Source organism: Poecilia reticulata, chromosome 5 (assembly GCF_904066995.2).
Source record: "Poecilia reticulata chromosome 5, P_reticulata-male-v2, whole genome shotgun sequence".
Lineage (NCBI taxonomy): Eukaryota > Metazoa > Chordata > Actinopteri > Cyprinodontiformes > Poeciliidae > Poecilia > Poecilia reticulata.
This window is the reverse complement of record NC_088834.1, coordinates 5,253,670-5,274,009: the sequence shown is the minus strand read 5'-3', so window position 1 is coordinate 5,274,009 and position 20,340 is coordinate 5,253,670. Positions and strand designations below refer to the sequence as shown.

The 20,340-nt window shown below is 35.9% G+C and overlaps 3 protein-coding genes across 9 annotated transcripts; 1 reads left to right on the top strand and 2 right to left on the bottom strand.

Annotated features, from left to right (window-relative positions):
- Positions 1–463: 463 nt before the first annotated feature.
- On the bottom strand, positions 464–5,147 carry slc25a55a (solute carrier family 25 member 55a). Of its 6 annotated transcripts, none has more exons than XM_008408943.3 (10): positions 4,962–5,147; positions 4,238–4,349; positions 3,940–4,065; positions 3,580–3,635; positions 2,472–2,562; positions 2,275–2,393; positions 1,977–2,172; positions 1,709–1,863; positions 1,556–1,631; positions 464–1,463 (listed from the first exon to the last, which is right to left on the bottom strand). In XM_008408943.3, exons 2-10 carry the CDS (start codon positions 4,255–4,257, stop codon positions 1,304–1,306), a joined length of 999 nt encoding a protein of 332 aa, XP_008407165.2. In that variant the 5' UTR covers positions 4,258–4,349; positions 4,962–5,147; the 3' UTR covers positions 464–1,303. The 6 variants fall into 6 exon arrangements, with proteins under 6 accessions (XP_008407165.2, XP_008407166.2, XP_081462988.1 ...); XM_008408944.2 differs by lacking the exon at positions 4,962–5,147 and adding an exon at positions 4,750–4,839; XM_081606862.1 differs by lacking the exons at positions 4,238–4,349; positions 4,962–5,147 and adding an exon at positions 3,186–3,254 and having other exon boundaries at positions 3,940–4,009.
- slc5a8l (solute carrier family 5 member 8, like) lies at positions 4,784–19,397 on the top strand. 2 transcript variants are annotated; one of them, XM_008408948.3, is made up of 16 exons: positions 4,784–4,891; positions 13,310–13,701; positions 14,667–14,732; positions 14,984–15,035; positions 15,169–15,236; positions 15,552–15,706; positions 15,924–16,064; positions 16,147–16,276; positions 16,364–16,452; positions 16,717–16,829; positions 17,546–17,613; positions 17,722–17,808; positions 17,924–18,111; positions 18,844–18,953; positions 19,064–19,149; positions 19,251–19,397. In XM_008408948.3, exons 2-16 carry the CDS (start codon positions 13,348–13,350, stop codon positions 19,353–19,355), a joined length of 1,812 nt encoding a protein of 603 aa, XP_008407170.1. In that variant the 5' UTR covers positions 4,784–4,891; positions 13,310–13,347; the 3' UTR covers positions 19,356–19,397. The 2 variants fall into 2 exon arrangements, with proteins under 2 accessions (XP_008407170.1, XP_008407171.1); XM_008408949.3 differs by lacking the exon at positions 4,784–4,891 and adding an exon at positions 12,563–13,157.
- On the bottom strand, positions 10,158–11,618 carry tshba (thyroid stimulating hormone subunit beta a). The gene is made up of 2 exons (XM_008408946.2): positions 11,058–11,618; positions 10,158–10,562 (listed from the first exon to the last, which is right to left on the bottom strand). Exons 1-2 carry the CDS (start codon positions 11,217–11,219, stop codon positions 10,284–10,286), a joined length of 441 nt encoding a protein of 146 aa, XP_008407168.1. The 5' UTR covers positions 11,220–11,618; the 3' UTR covers positions 10,158–10,283.
- Positions 19,398–20,340: the final 943 nt, after the last annotated feature.

Sequence of the window (20,340 nt, the reverse complement as noted above, 5' to 3'; positions counted from 1 at the left end):
TATTTTCCAATGTCCTTGTTAAAATTTATTTCACCGTGAATATTGTTAATTCCAGTACATTTTAAATATACACTGAAAATTATGAGGTTTTCCATTGCAATATTTACCCAAAGCAACAGTTTACCAGAAAAATTCAACCTTCTTCTATGAACTGCTTTTTGGTGAAACATTCTTGGTCAGGCTGGAGAGACCCAAAACACCCAGCCAAAAAATATTGTTGCGGTTTAATACTCCAACCTTATGTCTTCTAGAACAAGAAGCGTTGAAACGGTATACAAATATAATAAGCAGTGGTGCTAATAACTTAGGCACCAGCAATGACAGATCAATCCAACTTAAATGTACACAAAAGGTGAGATTTTTTTAAATTCAAGGAAAAAAAAACAACACACCAAGGGTAAGGACATTTTTACACCAAATAAAAATATTTGCATAAGAAAAAAAGCACATTATGCAACCAAAGTGAATGAAAAGAACATTTTAATGGATATAATGTGTAAAAAATCTATCACAGTAACAGTATGCAACAGTCATCTCTCACAGTATTCATGTTCAAGTGAATAATGCTACCTCCAAGAACCCAATTAATAAAATTCTGCTCTATTACAACATAATCCGGTGATATTTAGAATAATATAAATGTAAAGGTCTGAAGGGCGATTATGTACACAAACTTAATATGTATAATAATAGCACGTTTTGTAAAGGACAGGCAAACAATAACAGGATTTTGTATGAGGACGCTTTTTAAGGTTTGGTAACCTTCATGGTCCCACACCAGAAGGAAGGCTCAAGATCAAATAAACCAACTAAATATTATTAAAATAGCAGAATACAAAACACATTTACAGAATTAAAGCGTAAACTGGGCCCCATACATTTAGCCATCACAAATCTTATTTCTAAGTGGAAGGCTTTGTATGATGAGACATAAACAGAAACTGTAGGGAAAAATGTATATAAAATGAAAACCTGTTAATAATAATAATAATAATAATAACTTTTTTTTTTTTTTAATTGAAAAACTAAAACACAAAACTAGGTCTGAGTGAGTTCCTCTCCCTCATAGAGGGAATGTTTTGGGACTAGGACACAAGAACACTGTAATTCTGAGTCCACCACCTTAAAAAGTCAACAGATTCAAGTGCAAATGATGGGCTCAGTTGGTTTCAAAGTCACAAAAGTGTGCAAAGTGCGACACAGCTGTCAAGCTATAAAGATGATTTTTGTTTTTTGCTGTAAACTGATTGTAGCTGCCGGTAGTTACGCCACGCCCAGTGTTTAGATAGCCTGCTGATGCAGCTCAGACAGACAGGAAACTTGGAGAATAGTTGTCCAGGATATATTCACCAACACCAACAAAATACATGACCTGTGCAATTCCAAACAGAGGTGCAATGACCAGAGCACGGCAGCCTGCCCCCTTCAGGAAGGCGGACAGCCCCTCCTTCCTCATAATTTTACTGTCAAAACAGAAGGATGGGTATATTTAGAGCAACATATGACAGGGTAAGTATGCATCAGTAGATGGTGTGGAAAGAATGTGCCATCTTACCTCACACAATCCATAACTCCACTGTAGCTCTCCTCACTTGCTACTTTGTTGAGGGACTGCAGTCTGGTCTTCACCACTGCAAAGAGAAAGAGAACATTCTTTAAGACTTGTTGCTACTGGTATTTGATGACAAATGGATAAAACGAAACCTACCATCACAAGGGTTGACTGCAACTGCAGCAGTAGATCCTGCAACACACCCTGACAGGAAGGCCCAGTAGAAGGGCGATGACTCTGCAGGGCTGGGTTTGCCCAGTCGGTTCAGGTTGGCAAACAATGGGAAGTAAACAATAGAAAAGGGTACATCCCTGAAAGAAATAAAACAAAATCTTCATTAGTAAATATTAAACTTTAGATTTTTTTTCTCTTATATGGAGTGGGGGGGGGGGGAAAGCTGTTTTTGAATAAAAATGAGCTTCACCTCATGAGTGTTGCCCCCAGGCCCTTGTACAGGCCCTGGATGCCCTGTTTTTGCAGGAGTTCCTTCGCAATCTGCGTTGCCGACACGGCTCTTGTTGCAGGAATCACAGGGCCCGAGTTGTACGAGCGACTCAGCACCGTGTTTGTCACCGCCAGCTTTGTGGGAGACATCATCACTGGTTTCTGTTGTTGGGCCGCTTGAACAAAAAAAAAATATATATATATATAAACACATTAGAAACGTTAAAAATTAGGTTGTAGGATGAAGTACCTTCTCCGTTACTCAATGGTTTTCTTACCAATTCTGCCTGCATCCTGCAGCTGGATTTTGAGCATTTCCATGGGGGTAGTAACAATAACTTGGCACATGCCTGCACCACACCCTGCTAGCATTTCTTTGAATACTGTTAAGCCTTTTCTGTTAACAGAAAACAATGAGTCAGACATAAGTCGTGACACATCAAATTTCTGACAGATATTAGACAAATGCACTCACCCGTCCTTGGAAAGGTGATGGCGGAAGAGGTCATTAGCTGCCAGCTTGATGGCCTTCTCAGGGGTAACCAAAGTCAAGTTTACTGCTGCCCCTAAGGAACAAACAAATTCACAATTAGCATTGATGTCACAATCTAGTTTCCAATGACAGAGATACGACATTGCCTGTCAATATTTTTATAACATCATAAAATAGAACTCAACTTAAAGCTGCTTCAATAACTCTGGCAAAGCACATTATCTCATGAAACATTACACTTAAGCATCGTTTTAAAGACAATGACAAGAAGACAGAAAAGGAAATGGTGGGGAATGAAACAAAGTTGGAGTCTAAAATTCAGACAAGTTTCTATTCTTTTTAAAATGAGTCAAATAAAGTGTGTAAACATGTTAACGACAACACAGAAATTGAATCAAAAGTTGTTAGTGACGAGACAGGCTGACTTTAAGTCTACACATATTTCAGACTTTGGACAAACTTATCTGTTGTATTAAAACATTAAAAAAAATAAAATAAAATAGTTCAGACCAGATTAATTTGCAAGATCTAACAAAGACTGTAATGTTGGAGTCAAGGAAAGAACAAGCAATGACAGGTTGACAGGACAGTGAAGAGACAACCAAGTAGTTAATGACAGGAAGTCAAATTACAGAACAGATGGCAAAACATAAAACTTGAGCCTATAGTTTTAAGTAGAAGCAATATTGTAAGAACCATTAATATTTGCCTCCAGCGTGGCTGCGCCTTATCGGCTAGCCTTCAATATCCCAGGGGGACCCAAGTCTGTAATATGGAAAAACACAGATGCAAACAACAGCATTCCTCACAAGAGCAAACGCCTAGCCTAATGGTCTCCATTTTCTTTGCAGATTTAAACACATTTAAAAAAAAAAAAAAGAAAAACAGTGTGTGGTACCATATTTAACAGCATCAATAAATTGGAATTGGTTTTGACATTTACTTTGATTTTATTTCAAAAACCAAGAATAAAACTACTGCACAACAACTTGACACTGAGCTTACCATTTTCCTAAAATTAATCCTATGAAAATGGAACTTCCACATGTGCTAACCTAAAGCTTCTTAATAATCAGATGTATAATCTTACCTCTGTACATTCCAAAGTATCCCTCCGATCGAATAGTTTTGACAAGGCAGTCCATCCTTCATTAAACAAAAACAAAGATTACATAAACTTGCTGCACAAGGTAACAGAATATTCTAGAATATTGGTTTGGACTGTAAAATTCCACAAAAAATGAGCTGAGCGACTTCCTCAAAAAAAAACAGGAGCGTCAACAATGCACAGCTGTCACAATCCATCAGGTCAGGACACAGTGACTGTGATTCCATTAATGCGTCATTGTGGAATTAGAAAGGATAGCACCAGATTAAACACAGACGTAGTAGATGTAATGCCCAGAGACCACACATCCGCGTTGTGTAGATTGTAGCTATAAATACTTACATGCTCTTGTAGACTTGCTGCCCACTTCTCTGGTTCTGTAACCTGGTCTTAGCCAAGTCAACGGGGAAGACACACGTAACCCCAACAATACCGGCAATACCGCCATTAATGAGTTTGGCAGGGAGGCTGAAAGGTAACAGAGAAAACTGTTTTACTAAAGCCTAATGAACACATTACCCATTTAAAATAATCAAAATAAAAAAAAATATCAAAAAGTAAAACTCTAAGATTACTTTTTATAGATAATTCTGTTGAGGTCAATATTATGAGGAGCAGGAAAACAGTGAATGAGACTTACCTAATCTGCTGCTGAGACATGCTGACTCTTATATGCCACAAGTGAAGATGGAAGATGCAAAAATGGAGAGATGTAGAATCAAGTGCTTGCAGTTAAGCTGGTAAGTAGTGTCCTGGAGAGATGAAACCAAAAAGTGAACAGAATCCTGAGTAGCCACAGACTTTTAAACGCTGAACTTATCCCACCCACCCAGAGCTGCAGGTTTAAACTTATCTATATGCCTCAGAGTCACATGGCTGTGATGTACCCACTCACCACAACATGGGGCTGATCTATTTACATTCCGGAACGCCTTAAAAGGGCATTCCCGCCTTTCCATAGAAATTTTACAGAAATGTACTGGCTAAAAGTAAGATAACTGGAGATCTAAAACACATTTCTTCGTAAGGAAAGTGACTACATATAGCACATATCTAAATTAGCAGGACATGGTTACTATATAATTTCAATAACTGAATTCTTTTTCCGGTATTAAATTATGATAAAAGTTTGACAGCAAATAATTTTCTTACTTCAAGACAAGTGAAAACGTGTCATGGTCGCAAACAATACTAACCAATCCTAAGACCTTACGGCGTTTGCTGTTTGATATAAAGAACAGCAACGTAAAGCATCCATTCAAATCATCACAGCCCGCAAAACTAAATAACACAGGTAAGAACTCAAATTCGATTATTTAAAAGATTTGTGATTCACTAAGACGTAAATATAGCAAGGTACTTACCAAATAATTGTCTTATGCAGCTTTAAGAAGTGTTTTAAGCCGTTAGTGTATTTCGTTTCCAACCTCTTTTCACCTCCGTTTTATAGCAATGAATAGACCGACTGGAAATTTCCACTGGTCTTATCATGACAAAGACTGTTAGAGCATACGCCTTAATGAAAACCAATCAGAGTTCAGATATCGCTCTTCGTTTCGTCCCCGTTGGCCGATCGATCTGTCAGTTAAAATGTTAAGCCAATCAGAGCGCGGAAAATGAAACGAGTGAGTAACTGGCTAGAACGAGGCAACTGGCGGGGGTTAAATGTAAAAAGAATCTATTGTTTAAAAAGCTCAAAATTTTATTTAAAATTAAAATGCATGAATAGAAAAGCTTGGGGCTAGACTCTCAAAATATATTTTTTTCATTCTTAACATATACTTCTAGTTTTGGGTCTAGTCACGGCTAATTTAAGATGAACTACTAAATTTGTCATGGCTGAAGAGCCCTGAGGTGTGGGTGTTGATGGATTCACAAAAGGGAACTAGATCTTTCTGTTCTCTATTCTATTCTACTCCGGATCAGCTTATAGTTTTACAAATGTACTTCTTTTTAGCAAAACATGTTTGTTTAAAGAACTCAATTTTTTAAATTTGTTTAGTTATGCAAAATAAAACTTATGGAAGCACCATTTTGTTTTCAGATGAATGTATTCATTCATTGATTGTTTTAAGGATTGTCTCCATGCGAATAAAGTTGTCATTCCTTCAAGAATAGTAATAGTAGTATAATAGGCTTATTTTAACAAGATTATATACTCTAGCCCTGCTTCCTTTTGACTATTCAACTTACAGTATAAATGAGAAAGATAGACATCTGGTTTAATGCCTATCTTTAAACAGATAGACATTATCTGGTATTTGTATTTTATATCTTTAAAAAAAACTTGGTGCTTTCGATAGCATTACTTTTATTTGAAAATTCCAGTGCTGATTATTTTAATATAATATACTAATCTATGTCCTTCCCTTCTTTTGCACTCTGCCAGAATGATTAAAACAGTATATTTCTTCATAGGTGCTGAAATGTAACTCTTAAGTATTGAGGATGTGCTTGCAGGTTTAGAATTTTACAGAAAATCTTCTTTATACTCAGTATATAAATAAATACTGCTAGAACACTGATAATATCTCCACTTTAAATTAATATGAATACCATATATCTTGCAGATATGATCTGTGTTTGGCAATCTGGTAAATTCTTCTAGAAAAGTTTCTGTTTTAGGTTACTGGAGACAGTTTGGAATTTTACAAGCTGAATGCTAAACACAGGAGGATTTTTCTGGAAAGGTTTGAAACATTTTCTGAGAAATTACCAGGAACCGGTTCTACGTATGTAACCAGGGGCTAAAAGCTTGTGTAACACAGAGGGGTGCACAGTATTTGCAAGTCAAGCAAGTACTCTTTGCAAAGCTGGCATCAACTTCAATCAGTTATTAGCATTAATAGACAACCAGTTGACACATGTGAACGAAAATTCAAACCAAGGCTTTAATAGGTTAAAGCCTTAATAAATTAAAAACATATTGGTCCAAGCAATGCAGTATTACATTAATCTTTGGTAAAGCTTTGGCGTTTTTGACAAGCATACAATTACACTGATTTTTTTCTTTTCCACCACTTAAATAAAATTGCATGCTGAAATCCTTGGTTCTCACACATTTAAAAAGTATCCAATGTGGCTCAGCAGCCAAATGTCGGATTCCTCATCTATTACAGCAACGTAACACAGCTGACTGACTAAAGGAAGCATAATCTGTTACTTCTTAGCTTACATGTGTCAGGTGTTACTCACTGAGCAAATACCAGGAGCAAATTTCTCAGGATCAAAAATATATTCCTGATGTAATACTAATCTGGTGATACACTGTAAGCTGTCAGGAGTTGCTTCAACATGTCACTGCTTTGCCCAGCGGAGTAAACCAAACGCAGTCAAAAGTGTGAAAAAGTGATCGGCATGTTCACCACATAGCTGGTCTCCGTGCAGTGCTGAGGCAGGCAAATTCCTTTGGAATCTCTGTTTCATCCTTTAGGTTAGTAGGGTTTACAAAACACAACTACAGCCAGGCAGTTTAAGCCACGGTGACCTATCACCTGTTAGGTTTAAGAGTCATAGCCAAACAACTTTGTAAATCATATGAGTCTATTTTATTTTGAGTGCTTCCTTTTTACTCCAGTGTTTCAGCAGAAGTAGATTCAGGAAGAGAGAGATGATCTAGCTCAACTTGTTGGAACTTGAAAAAGAACGCATATTCGTAATTGCAGGTCTTTATAGGTTTTTGCACTTTGAACTGCTTGGTTACTGAAGTGTACTATGCACATAAACTTGACTTAACTTATGTTCTTGTGGGATTTTGTACGCAAACACATTTAGTCGTGAGTACAAACAAAGAAACAAATAAACAAACCCAACGTTAACTGTAGCAGTAGCGATTCAGGAAAAGAAAGTGAGAAGAGCAATTTATGAAGAAGTATTCAGTACATTATGAAATATTGTAGGATGAAGAAATTCTATCCTTTCTTTTCCTTTTCTGTTTAGCTTGCTTTGTAAAACCCTTTAGCTAATGCTTGGATTTGCAAAGTGCCATCATTTAAGTGGAGCTGAGCTGAGAGCTGCCTTCCATTCCACTTTTAGATACTGTAGGAATCTCCATTAATACCTGCTGTCTGAGAAGGACACACAATTTTTGGGTGCATGCTGCTAACCTCAGATATTATTCATTCACCTGGCACATTTAGCTTTAAAATAACCTTTTATTTTTACTAACTTTATGCCTGTGATTGGATGTACCGTAATATTAACATTTTGGAGGAGCCCTGGCAGAGTATAATAGGGAATCACTGGAAGGAGCTAAGGTTCAGGTTGATGACAATCCACAAAGACAAAGCATCAAAAAACCAATACAAACATCCAAAATACAGTCAGCAACGACGAGAAGGGTTTGAATACATTGATGATGGTAGATATTTTTTGGTACAGATCATTTTATAGCTTGATAAATCATTTTCCACCTGCAATTTTTTTAAAAAATAAAATATGAGTGGCCAATGGAATTAAACTGAAACTGATCAATTGTAAGCGTTTCCTCTGGGATATCCTGATGTTGAAAATCACAATGGCCATACCTATTTTCATTTCTTCTCTTGTCTTTTAGAGAGAATCCATTCTAAAATCTAGACAGGTTAGACCAGTAACTTCACAAATATTCTCCCTCCTGTGTCACAAGACTTAAAGGTAGTGCTTATTTATGTCAGCTCACTCCAAAGCCAAACAGAGGATCAGGTTAGTTTTTAGGGTGCGTCATTGTGTACTTTGTAGAGCAGCTTTTAGCCTATATTTTCTTATAAACTGGATTTAATTTCTGGTTCTAAAATACATCTTCAACAAAGTTAATATAGACTTTAAACTTTGGCTCTTGGCAATTCCTTTTAACAAAATGCCAGGAACACTCTGGAAATCTAACTTGCGGCCCTTTTTTGCTTTTGTTATTTTATATTTAAGAAAATTTGTGAGAATCTGAGCTTTAGAACCAACAAAAACCATTGAAATGTCTTCATGTTTTAGGAAAATATATGTGAAAGCTTCATACAATCAGTGATTATGAAAGACCAATGTCACTTCACTCTAAAAAGTGTATTTGGGCTGCAGTTCATCTTATGGACTTATTTACATTAATTTCACTTAATTCTTTTGCTGTTGCTATGACAACTTACTTTTTTGTGTTCATTTAACTCAAAACTTACAAATCTTTAACCTAAAGGAACTTTTCACTTTGACTTTACTTAAAACAATTGAGTTCAATGCCAGTTTCGTATCCTATGTCTGACCAACTCAATTTATCATGATCATCCAACTCAATTCATTAAGTCCTTCCAACTCAATTTGCTAAGTTTTTACAACTTAATTCATAAGGAGGTTTAACATGACAAATTTAAGTCAACCTTACTCAAATCATTTATTTTCTTCTAATAAACATTTAAAACCTCGTTGACTTAATTCTACAGAAAGTCATCTCAAACTTTTAAGTAGTTCCAAACAAAATTTTAATGCTCTTTTTACAGTGTCCTCTAAATACACAAATCTTTTCCTTAAATGACCTTTTTACTTTGACTTTACTTGAAATAATTAAGTTCAATACCATATTTGTAACCCTCGTCTGACACCATGACTCAAGCTTACCAGGGACAGATTCCCTTAGTGACTGTGGCTCTGTGGGTAGAGTCATCATCTTGTGACTGCAAGGCTGTAGGTTCGATTCCAGCTTCCTCCTACCACATGTCAATGTGCCCTGGGCAAGGCATTTAACCCCAAGTTGCCTCCCGATCGACACATTAAGTGAATGTGACTCTAGTGTAAAGTGCTTTCAGTGGTCAAAATGTGGAAAAGCGCTATATATGTTTATTTACCATTTTTGAAGTAAACTAAATGATTTGAGTAAGACTGACTTAAATCTGTTATCTTAAACATACTTAATACATTTGTTAAAAATAAATTAACAAATTGGGTTGGATGATTATAATATATTGAATTGGTTAAACTTAATAAATTCAGTTGGATAAACTTAATTGAATTGCTTGTTACCTATAGAAGCAATTCAATTAAGTTGGTTCAACTATTTTCTTTTTAGAGTGACTTCACCCTGGAAGATGACTTTATGAAACATTGTCTCACTCAAAATTCTGAGTTATTTATAGTCTCCAGCTGTCTCTGAAACTCCCTTTGTGGACAGTCTACTAGCATAAACCCCATTTAGGATGAGACATAGACGCTGCTAACAAACAGACGTGTTAAATGTGCTGTTTAGAAGAGCCTGTAAACAGTGGGCTAAGTCTTTCAGATTTTATATCCATCTGTTTAACCCCATTCAAAAGAGTTGTGTCAACAATCACATACTTCTCTGAATGACTTCACAGGTAAATATAGAATCAGGAGGTGACCTGCTGACGTAAACAGCCTCGGGTTTGTTATGTAGTAAACACACAGCTACGTTAAGAAACAGAATGTGATTAATTCAAGGACATCTGATTCAGAGAGCCATTTAGATGATGCAATTTTAATTGGTTTTTATTCAGAGAATCTATTTAATAGTAAATAATAAAAGTCTGGAAGAAAGAGTATGGAAACGATGCTAAGAAAAACATGTGGAATCAACTGTAAACTAAGATGTCAAACTATAGCTTTATTAGTCAACAATCAGATTAAATAGAATGAAACAGTGCAAACCATCTACGGTCTATTATAAGATAAGAAGTAAAAGCCTTTATTTTCTTACATAAACAGAAGGATTAAAATGGGATCATGTAGTTGCTTTGACCAGGATAAGGATAAACGCGCCTGACTGGTTTAGCACAGTTAGCATCGTAGCTGTAGACTCTGCGTGTGCATTCATCCCTTTCAGTTCTGCAGGCACCACAGTGGCAGCTGATAGCTACTGGGTAGGTATATGCAGGGTTGGAGTCGATAGCACAGCCAGGCAGAATGACTGTGCGATATTCCACCTTATCATAGGTGCAGCTTCTCTGAACAACAAAGCGTGAGCGGAAAATATCCCTCATATTGCTGTCCTGCGTGATACACAAACACATGGGAAACAGCTGATGAATGAACCTGTGAAAAACTCATTTGACTGGGACACAAACATACAAAGAGTGTGTATCTATATTTGAGTTTCCAAATAATATACTAGAAATAACAGCTAATCGTACCAAATTTATGAGTAAAATAGAAAACTGGCCAACAAAGTTTTGTCAGAATGACGAATCAAAAACTACACGAGTACTATGTTTGAGACTGTAACTAACAGACTTAGGTCATAGCAGAAGTGATCAATCCATTTTTATTTTTCTCAACACAGTCAGGAAATGCATTTTCTCTCAGCATTTTTTTACTCATTTTGATCAAAAATGTGTTTTTAAACTTATACAGAATTGAAATCTGACGATTCTGAGTAAAATAGCTCATCGTGGGGTTTACATTATATGACATCTGTGCAACAAACTTACTTTTTTCATACAGTAAAATTAATAGCCTTTTCTCTGTTACTACAAAGAAATACATACCCTTGTGAAGCAAACTCCCATGCAGATAGTAGTGTTGATCGCCACACAATAGTCACATTCTGGCTTTTCCACGAACAATGTGAACTCTGTGGGAAGACACATGGGAACAACTGGATAAATCAGCAGAAAAAGAACCCAGCAGCTGAACGCTGATGTCTCCATTTTCAGCCAGGTGGTTTTCCCTTAACCAGGTTTGTTCCTGCAAAGTAATGGAAGACAAGCAAAGCAAAAACAAAAAACGTAGGATTACATCAAATGACTTTTCTTTTCTTTGTTCAAAAGAATCAAGTTAAAGAGATGCAGTCACTTACAGATTTAGTAATGTTCTGAGTCTGAACATTCTAGATGAATTGTAGATATATATACAAACATAATCTAATCCATGTTAATCCAAACTATTATCTTCTATCTGTGACGAAAGAGGTGCACTGAACATTTAGCCCATTTCGTAGATGACATGAACATATTGATGTTCTTAATGAATAACATAATGAAAACAACAATGTAATTATGTCCGAAAGCAGTCTCTAATTCACTGACCACTAGGTGTCACAAAGTGCCACAAATCTTGTGCTGGAAACAATGTATAAGTTATGAGGGGTTACATAAGTTAAAGAGTGGGTTTAACCACTTTATTCAAAACAAATCAGCCTTTTTTGGATTAAAAATTAACAGAAGTTAAGATGCAATAATGTCTTTGTGTGCGTTACTGTGTGTCTGAATTACGTTCTTGGTTGTTGTGAGTTAAAAACTGATGTCAGCAAAGATGTAAGCTGGTAAAAACAAATTAGCAGAGCATGTACTTTTCATTCAGGTTTATCTAATCTGCTTTCACAATGGGAATTGGCAGTGAATCCATTTTTCACAAAAAACTACTGACAAATAAAAACTAGAAAAAACACCCACCCAACAAAAGCTTTATACACGGACCTCTTATCTGTAATTTTGAGTAATGATTGGCCAGACTAGTAAAAGTGTCTTGGAAACATTAAGTGATTATGAAGCAAAATGCAGCAGTTTTGAACGCACTGATGTTTCGGTGCTTATCTGTTATTAGTTTTTAGTTCACTTGGATTCATATGGACAAACAAACAGTAAATGTGTTCCAAGTAAAATGGACATGTTGAAAAGGTTATACTCATTCCTCTCTTAGGTCACAATTGTTTAGACAGTATTGTCAACATCTCATTTTATTTATCTTTGCAGAATATTAGCCTTATCCTTTATCAGTGACAAAGAATAATGCATGTCCGAGTGTGAATCGGCATTAGCGTAAAAGGGTATCTCATTGCTTCTGTGCAGGTGTTATAAATCTTACATTATAACCTGTCATTTTTATTAAACGCTTAGATTATTGTTGCTTGTTCTACAGTTAATTCTTACAAAACAGACATTAAAATATGAAATCTCATGGTAGCAAAAACATATTTGACATATACACAAAAAAAAAACAAAGCTTTAACCTTTATAAATAATATGTCTGAATTTATATATTTCTGTTCTAAGCTGAATATTCATTTTACAAATTAGTCATTATTTTGAAGTAATATGCTGAAAATGTAATGAAAGATGACAACACTAAATAAAGAAATATTATCACAAGTGACAACATGATATTGCGGAAGGAGTGAAGACCAAACCCTGAAGACTCAGCTTTCCCTCCCCCTTGAATTTTTTATTTAACCAAAAGGTACTGTGTAACCAGGAGGCACAAACAAACCTACCATCAATGTGTCACTGCATCACTTTATTTTACACAGAAAATAGATTTATTGTCAGCAAAGAACCTTTTAATTGTCACCAGTGCGCAACCAGAGACGCACCAACAGATCGTTTTCTTTTATAATCTCTGAAATTATGCCAGGCTTCACTGCCTTGTGTCCTTGATGGATCATTAACCTAAGTGAACTAATCTTTATTGTCTGCTGAATGCATTAAAGCTGACCAGACAACTTCCAGTTGCACGAGAGGTAGTTTAACTATCAATGAACTACTGATCACTGAAGTGACAAAGTTAAGGTAAGGTAGAACTGAAGTCTTTAAGTGTTTGGAAGCATCAACACTTTGTGAAGGTTTGAGGAGAGATTTTTAAGAGTAGAGGTAAGTTAAATGAATTTTACAATTTATTCATTAAAAAAGCATCTTCTTTTTTGTCTTCAGTGTAGAGTTTTTTATAATGCTTATGATGTTTTACATATACCTTCAGCAAGATTGTATTTTGCAAATATTATATTTTTTTACTGTGATTTTAGGTTCAAAGAAACTCTTCCACCCATTTCGTAAATCAACAATGGTTGGAACAGGTGGCCCAGTACCCACTTTCTCTCCTTGGGATTATGTGGTTTTTGCTGCAACGATTCTGGGAGCAGCCAGCATCGGCCTTTTCCAAGCCATCCGGGGCCGGAAGGAGAACAGCAGTACAGAGTTTTTGTTAGGTGGACGACAAATGACAGCTGTGCCAGTCGCCATGTCCCTGACAGCCAGCTTCATGTCTGGCATCACAGTCATTGGCACACCTTCAGAGGCATACCGGTTTGGTCTTGCCTTCTGGCTCTTTGGTTTTTCTTATGCTATCATGTCTGCCATCACTGCTGAATTATTTGTACCGATGTTCTACCGACTGGGGATCACCAGTGCCTATGAGGTAGGAACATGCTACACATTCTAAACTATTGTATAGTAGGAGAAAGCTGCAGTAGAAAAAGAAATCTCAGGAAACAGCAAAGCTATAAAAGTGTTTTTAGAGGAGAATCATACTTTTGAATTTTAAGCAACAATCTATCATGTTTACAGCATTTTTAAGGTTTTTAAAAATATATTTTTAAGTTTGGTAGCATCTGACTATTTTCTTTGTTAAACCATCTAACGATAAACTGTCACTGGGCTAAAAAGGCTCTTAAGGTTATTCTGTAGGTAGGTACTGTGTTAGTAACAGCATGCCAAAAAACACAATGTCTTCAAAACAACTTTGGTTGAATCAGAACAAGCCCAAGATAGCACACTTTGACTGGGACAAAATACCTTTTATCTTTTTTAAGATTAGCAAAAAACAAGAAAATAAACACAATATTAAAGCTAGGGCTTCAAGAAACTAAAAAAAGTCTAGAAAAGCCTAATCCTTAATATATAAGGATGAGGCATTTGTCAGGTATATCAGCTCATTTATTTACTTTTGTCAAGATCCTTACGGTACTGAACTCATAGTTTATCAAAGTATTTATTATTGTTGTTGCAAGAACAGGACCATTAAAAAAATGCTTAAGTTCTGGAAATATAGATAGATTGCTACAAGCTTTTTGACATTTTCTGAGTAAGACATCGCAGTGTGAAAGTACTGTTTAGATGCTTAAATAATTTATGACTCACCTTTTCTGGGTTTGCAAAATGAGTAAAAAAGTCAGATAAAAGATATAAGTTAAATGCTAATATGAGATCTGAAAAACACAAGAAAAAAAATCTCAAGATCATATAAAATGAAATACAAATCCTGGAAATTTACCGAAAACGGGGACACAATTGCACATTGTTTTTCAAATTTTCAATATGCCTGGAATGATGGCATAGTTATTTGAGTGGTGTTGATATGTGGATTTTATTTTTCATCTCTAGTACCTGGAACGGCGCTTTAATCGGATAACCCGGATGACCGGAACATCCATGTACATTGTGCAAACGGTAACCCATGCATTCTTAATTAAAATAGGATAATAAATTGGAACAATCATAAATATTAAGATAACTGTTGCAATATAAAAATAAAAAAAGATTTTAAATAATTTTATGACGCACATTTAAAACAACAAACAACATCTGTTCTTTTCTCATTTTGACCTCATGCATTACTGATTGTAGATACCTGTGCCATGACGATATAAATATGACCACATTGTGTTTGGAACTAATTCATTAATGGTCCTGCTTTTCAGGCTCTCTACACGGGCTTAGTTATTTATGCTCCAGCTCTTGCACTAAACCAAAGTAAGTCTTAACACAAAAAAGCTTGGTTTGATCTTCTCGTACAGATACAGCTGTCATATATCCAAAAGAAAAGATAGCAGAAAGTTACAAAATGTATATTTATTTATAATGGAGAATTTTCCAAATTGTTTAGTTACCGGGCTGGATCTCTGGGGAGTGTTGGTGGCAACGGGGGCAGTGTGCATCATCTATTGTACTTTGGTTCGTATTGTCTTATTCTTTCAAAAATAAGTATCTATTGGACATTATTTAATTCATGTTTGAAATAAATTAAATGGAGAATGGGATCTTTAACTCAAAGTTTGCTATTCTGTTCTTTTGGGTTCTGCCAAAAAATACTGCATTTGAGCTCTGAGGTTCTCATCATATTGGAGTTTGTGATACAACTGATATTCATTATTCAGTTCATAGTATGCATGTTTAGTGAACCATATCCTTGATCAAGCCATGAACATTCAAGAGTGACCTAAATTAGCATCAAACCTGCCTTGTCTGATCATATGAATTCTGTCACAGGGTGGCCTGAAAGCAGTTATCTGGACAGACGTACTGCAGATGGTGATCATGCTGGCAGGATTTGTAGCTGTAATAGCAAGAGGAGCCGTAGTACAAGGAGGTCTATCAACAATTTGGGAAGATGCTGCAAAAGGAGGCCGACTGGTAGCTTTTGAGTATGTTAACAACTCTCATTTTAAATACTTTTTGACATCAAAAGAGCCTCTTTTTCCAAATCGGAGTATTCAAGATATTCAAGAAAACCTGAATAGACTTGAATAGAATACCTGCTAATTTAGCAAAATATAAAAAAAGAAAGCTGAAAGCAAAAAAAGCTGTGCCGTGTTTGGACATGTTCTAAGCTCTCTCTCTCATTGTTGATCTTTTCCACAGCTTTGACCCAGATCCTCTAAAGAGGCACACTTTCTGGAGTATTGTGGTTGGTGGTAGCATAATGTGGGTGTCCATCTACTCAATTAACCAGTCCCAGGTGCAACGCTATATCTCCTGCAAAACTTTGGGACAAGCCAAGTTGTAAGCATCACTCAAATAAAATGCAAATAACCCTCTGGCAGTGAGCAAAGATTCAAGCACTAACAGGTCATGTTTCCCTCAGGTCTCTGTATATCAACATGGTTGGTTTATGGATGACAGTGAGTCTTGCTATGTTCTCTGGTCTTACGATGTACTCCATTTACAAGAACTGTGACCCACTTTCAAATGGGGATATAGGTACTTCTGACCAGGTAACTATCATCCCATGCACAGTATGCTTTTTAATTGGGTAACAAAGCACTGATTAACAATAGTATTCGTTTGTATTTGTGAACCAGCTGCTGCCATACCTTGTGATGGATATTCTTTCAGTCTATCCTGGAATTCCAGGTCTGTTCGTGGCTGCTGCTTACAGCGGTACCCTCAGGTAAGGCTTGAGACAAAGAAGAAATAAAAATGTAATTACTTCCAGAAATTATGCTGTGATAAGGAAATGTTTCTTCCTGATAAGAGGTAAATTTAAACTATAAAACACTCAAGACACGACTTTGTCTAACCAACAGATAAGTGTGTGCTAAGACATCAAACATAGAAAATTGCATTCCACCTTGTACTAATCTTTGCAGCCATTTGCATTTATCCATTTCTGATTTGTTAAGTTTCTGAAACTTTACCTTTGCACTTCTTTCAGCACGGTGTCCTCCAGTATTAATGCTCTTGTTGCTGTCACTGTGGAAGATTTCATTTTTCCATTCTACAAAGATTTCACACAGAAACAAGTGACCTGGATGAACATGGGCCTGAGTGAGTTCTACCTACCTACCTGCCTGCCTACTTACCAATCTATCTATCTAGATGGACGGACAGCAACCACAAAGTACAACATTAGCTGTTGACTCCTTACAGTTAAGACCAACAAAAAGCCACAATTGACATTATTTATAATCTCAGCGGTTGTTTTCATTGGTAGATAACAGTCTGAACTTTCAGTACAATGTATGATTCTAAATTAATCACAAATATATGACTGCTGCTTTAACAACTGTGGATAGAGCAGTCACAGCACTGACTTTCCACAAGCTGAATTGCACAAGGCTGGATAACTTGGAGCAGACAGGCTAACATGTAGTTTTTGTCTTTACTGATTTACTGAGAAATGCATAAGCAGGTAACTTGGTTCTCAGAAATTTTTTTAAAACCCAAATGAAGGGCTGGGTTCTCTTTGTGAGAGAAATTTGATATACCTGACGTGACTTAATATAAAAATGTATTAGGTAGGCCTGTCTGCACAGGAAAACGCATACATTTTTAAATTTGCTTGGCTGCATGGCCTAATAGTTGATGTTCATTAGTACTTCCTAATCAAAATATCTAAATTAAAAAACAAATTAGAATAGAATAGAAATGCCCTTTCTGTGCAACCGCAGCAAAGTGGTGATAAAACCGTTGCTGATTTTAATCTTTGCCTAAGTTTGACAGCTTTTTTTTAATTATTATTATTTTATTTTGCCAACACCCAGGTGTATTTTTTGGAGGCGTGTGTATTGGAATGGCTGGAGTTGCTTCAGCAATGGGAAGTGTTCTGCAGGTAAAATTATGTTAGAATAAAGCAATATTGTTACAGTTAATTATAGTTCTACAGCACCATCAAGTGGTACTTCTTAAGCACTACAAATTAACGTTTTTCTATTTTCAGGCAGCTCTATCCATATTTGGCATAATCGGTGGACCTCTTCTTGGCCTCTTTCTATTAGGCATGTTTTTCCGCACAGCAAACTCAACAGTGAGTATTTCATTGATCTGAAATGTTTTCTTGCACAACTGAACCTTAAGAAAACAGAAAATATGCAGTAGCAAAACAGGAATGTGGAAGTTGACAGGTCATATTTACCTTTCAGGGAGGACTGGGAGGATTGGTCACTGGTCTGGCGTTCACTTTGTGGGTGGGAATTGGAGCTCTGCTTTACCCTCAAACAGCTAACAAGACACTTCCCCTTCCCCTCACCACTGTTGGCTGCAATAAAACAGTGGACCTCAACAGCACAACAGCAGCTCCATGGACCAGCCCAGCAAATCCGACTCCAGAGTTAGTATTTTTTTTACAAAACAGAAACCTGCTTGTAAAACAATTTTGTTTGTTTGTTTCTTCTTTCTTTTTGCAACAATGTTTTTTTCTTATGGAAATTAAAGTCAGACAGGAAATTATTCAGGCTTTAAAATCTGATCTGAAATATGTAATTCACTAAAAATTAAGCTTTGAGACATGTAATAACAGCAACAATAGTTTTTCTATTTTGTTTTGCTTCATTCTTCTTATACCCCTATCAGGTGTAACGTTATGATCCTGATTGTTTATGCTCAGCAGATCGCAATGCAGTTGTCTACTCCGAAATCTTATCAGTAATGTGAACTAAGGTAGCTCAGCAGTTTAATCAGACCAAATGAGCCAGTAGTGAATCAGTGAGCATTGACCAGATCTCTCCTGTTCTTTTCTTGTTTCAATTTGAAAAGATACTGACCATATGGCCTTTGACAAACTTGCTTAAATCCTTATGCCTGTCCGTGTTTACTACTTTGCAATGGTCACTTGAGTATGAGTGTAACACGCTCTAATTGAGTAAAACATACATAAACATGTGGCAAAACCTTAAATTCATTTAATTTATCTTCTATTTCTAGACATATATGTTACTTTCAGATCTTTTAACTGGTATTATGTCTTTCAGTTGGATTTAGTAGGAGTGAAATTCTTACTTATCAGCAGTTGTTTTAAGTACATTTTGCAGGAAGGCAAAATACTAAATCGATTCATTTTTAGTTTCAGGCCTCCTTTAGCAGACTCCTGGTACTCTCTGTCCTATCTCTACTTTTCCCTTTTTGGCATGCTGACCACAATGGTGTCTGGCCTGCTCTTGAGCATAGTCACTGGTAAGGGTTTACTTCTTGAGGCTTTACTTTAAACAGACTAAAAGTAAATATGTTTAATTTAAATGGCCGATCAAAGGTAAAACAACAATGCGATTATGTCTGTTTTACAGGCGGATGCAAGCAAAAGAAGATGAACTCTGATCTCTTTGTGAGGAGGAGTGATTTGATGTGCTTCAGTGGTTGCAACAATTCAAAGGTAAAATGCTGACCTCGTCATGTTGTTAGCTAATTAGTAACAGTTTACCAAGTATGCTGTTTTAATGTTCCTAATCTGACACTATTGTTAACTTCCTGCAGGTATCTGATGAAATCGAAAAAGTTGCAACAGACGTTCACATGGGAGTTGACAGCAAAACATTTATGGAGATGGATGTAAAGAAAGAATATGCCACAAAACTATAATGCTATTATCTTTACTCACTTTATTAAACGCATCTAAAATAATTTATGGATTTTTTGTACAAAAAAAAAGCAACGATATTGTCTGTCATTGATCATATTGAAAACTTGCTACATTTTATCTACTATTTACGCTCGAGTAAAAAGATCAAAGTCAAAAACCATGATGTTCCTTATTAAGTACTTCAAACAACAAGGCATTCAACAGCACCAGGTTATCATGTCTTTGTTTGTGTTGATTAAGATGCCTTCTATTTTTTTGCTTTAGTGGTTTTGTTGCATTATTGCTATGTAACCTTTGCCATTTGTTGTTTTTCTAGATGATTTTTAAAAACATATTTACCTGACATGTATTCTGCTTTTTACTCTGAAGTAGAAATACACTTACTGCTGTTTTTAAAATATGTTGAAAGGCGTAATTGTTTTGTACTTTGACTTCTGTTTATTTTTCTATGAAAACTGTGCACACTTTATGAAAAATCTGAAAAATATTCCTACTTATTAATACATATTTTCTACTGTTAAATTTACCAAGACTTCAAATGTTCACATACATTCACATAAACTCACTGTAGAGGACATTATACCACGTGGTTGAAGTAAGAATAAAAGATGAAAGAAACTAAGAGGACATTTTTACAATGCAGTTGATGATTAGATGGCAATGTCTGTGTTTATTAATGGTAATAAAACATATTTTAGCTGAAGTGTAGAGTTTGAGCTTTGGACTGGCTGAAACCACCCCTTCATCTCCTTGGAAACAAACAAAAGAGGAAGTTTACAATGAACTGCCCTGCCCACTTTTACCTGACCCAAGGCCAGATAATCCTTTAGCTGTTCCAGGAAGAGAACCAAGAATCAGTGAAAGCAGACTTCAAACCAAGAAATTGAATAAGATTACAATTTTCACTCCTTTCGATAAAACAAGGTGAGCTATTACTTTGATTCTATAACAAAAAAATAATAATTATTTAAATATGGTGTAGTC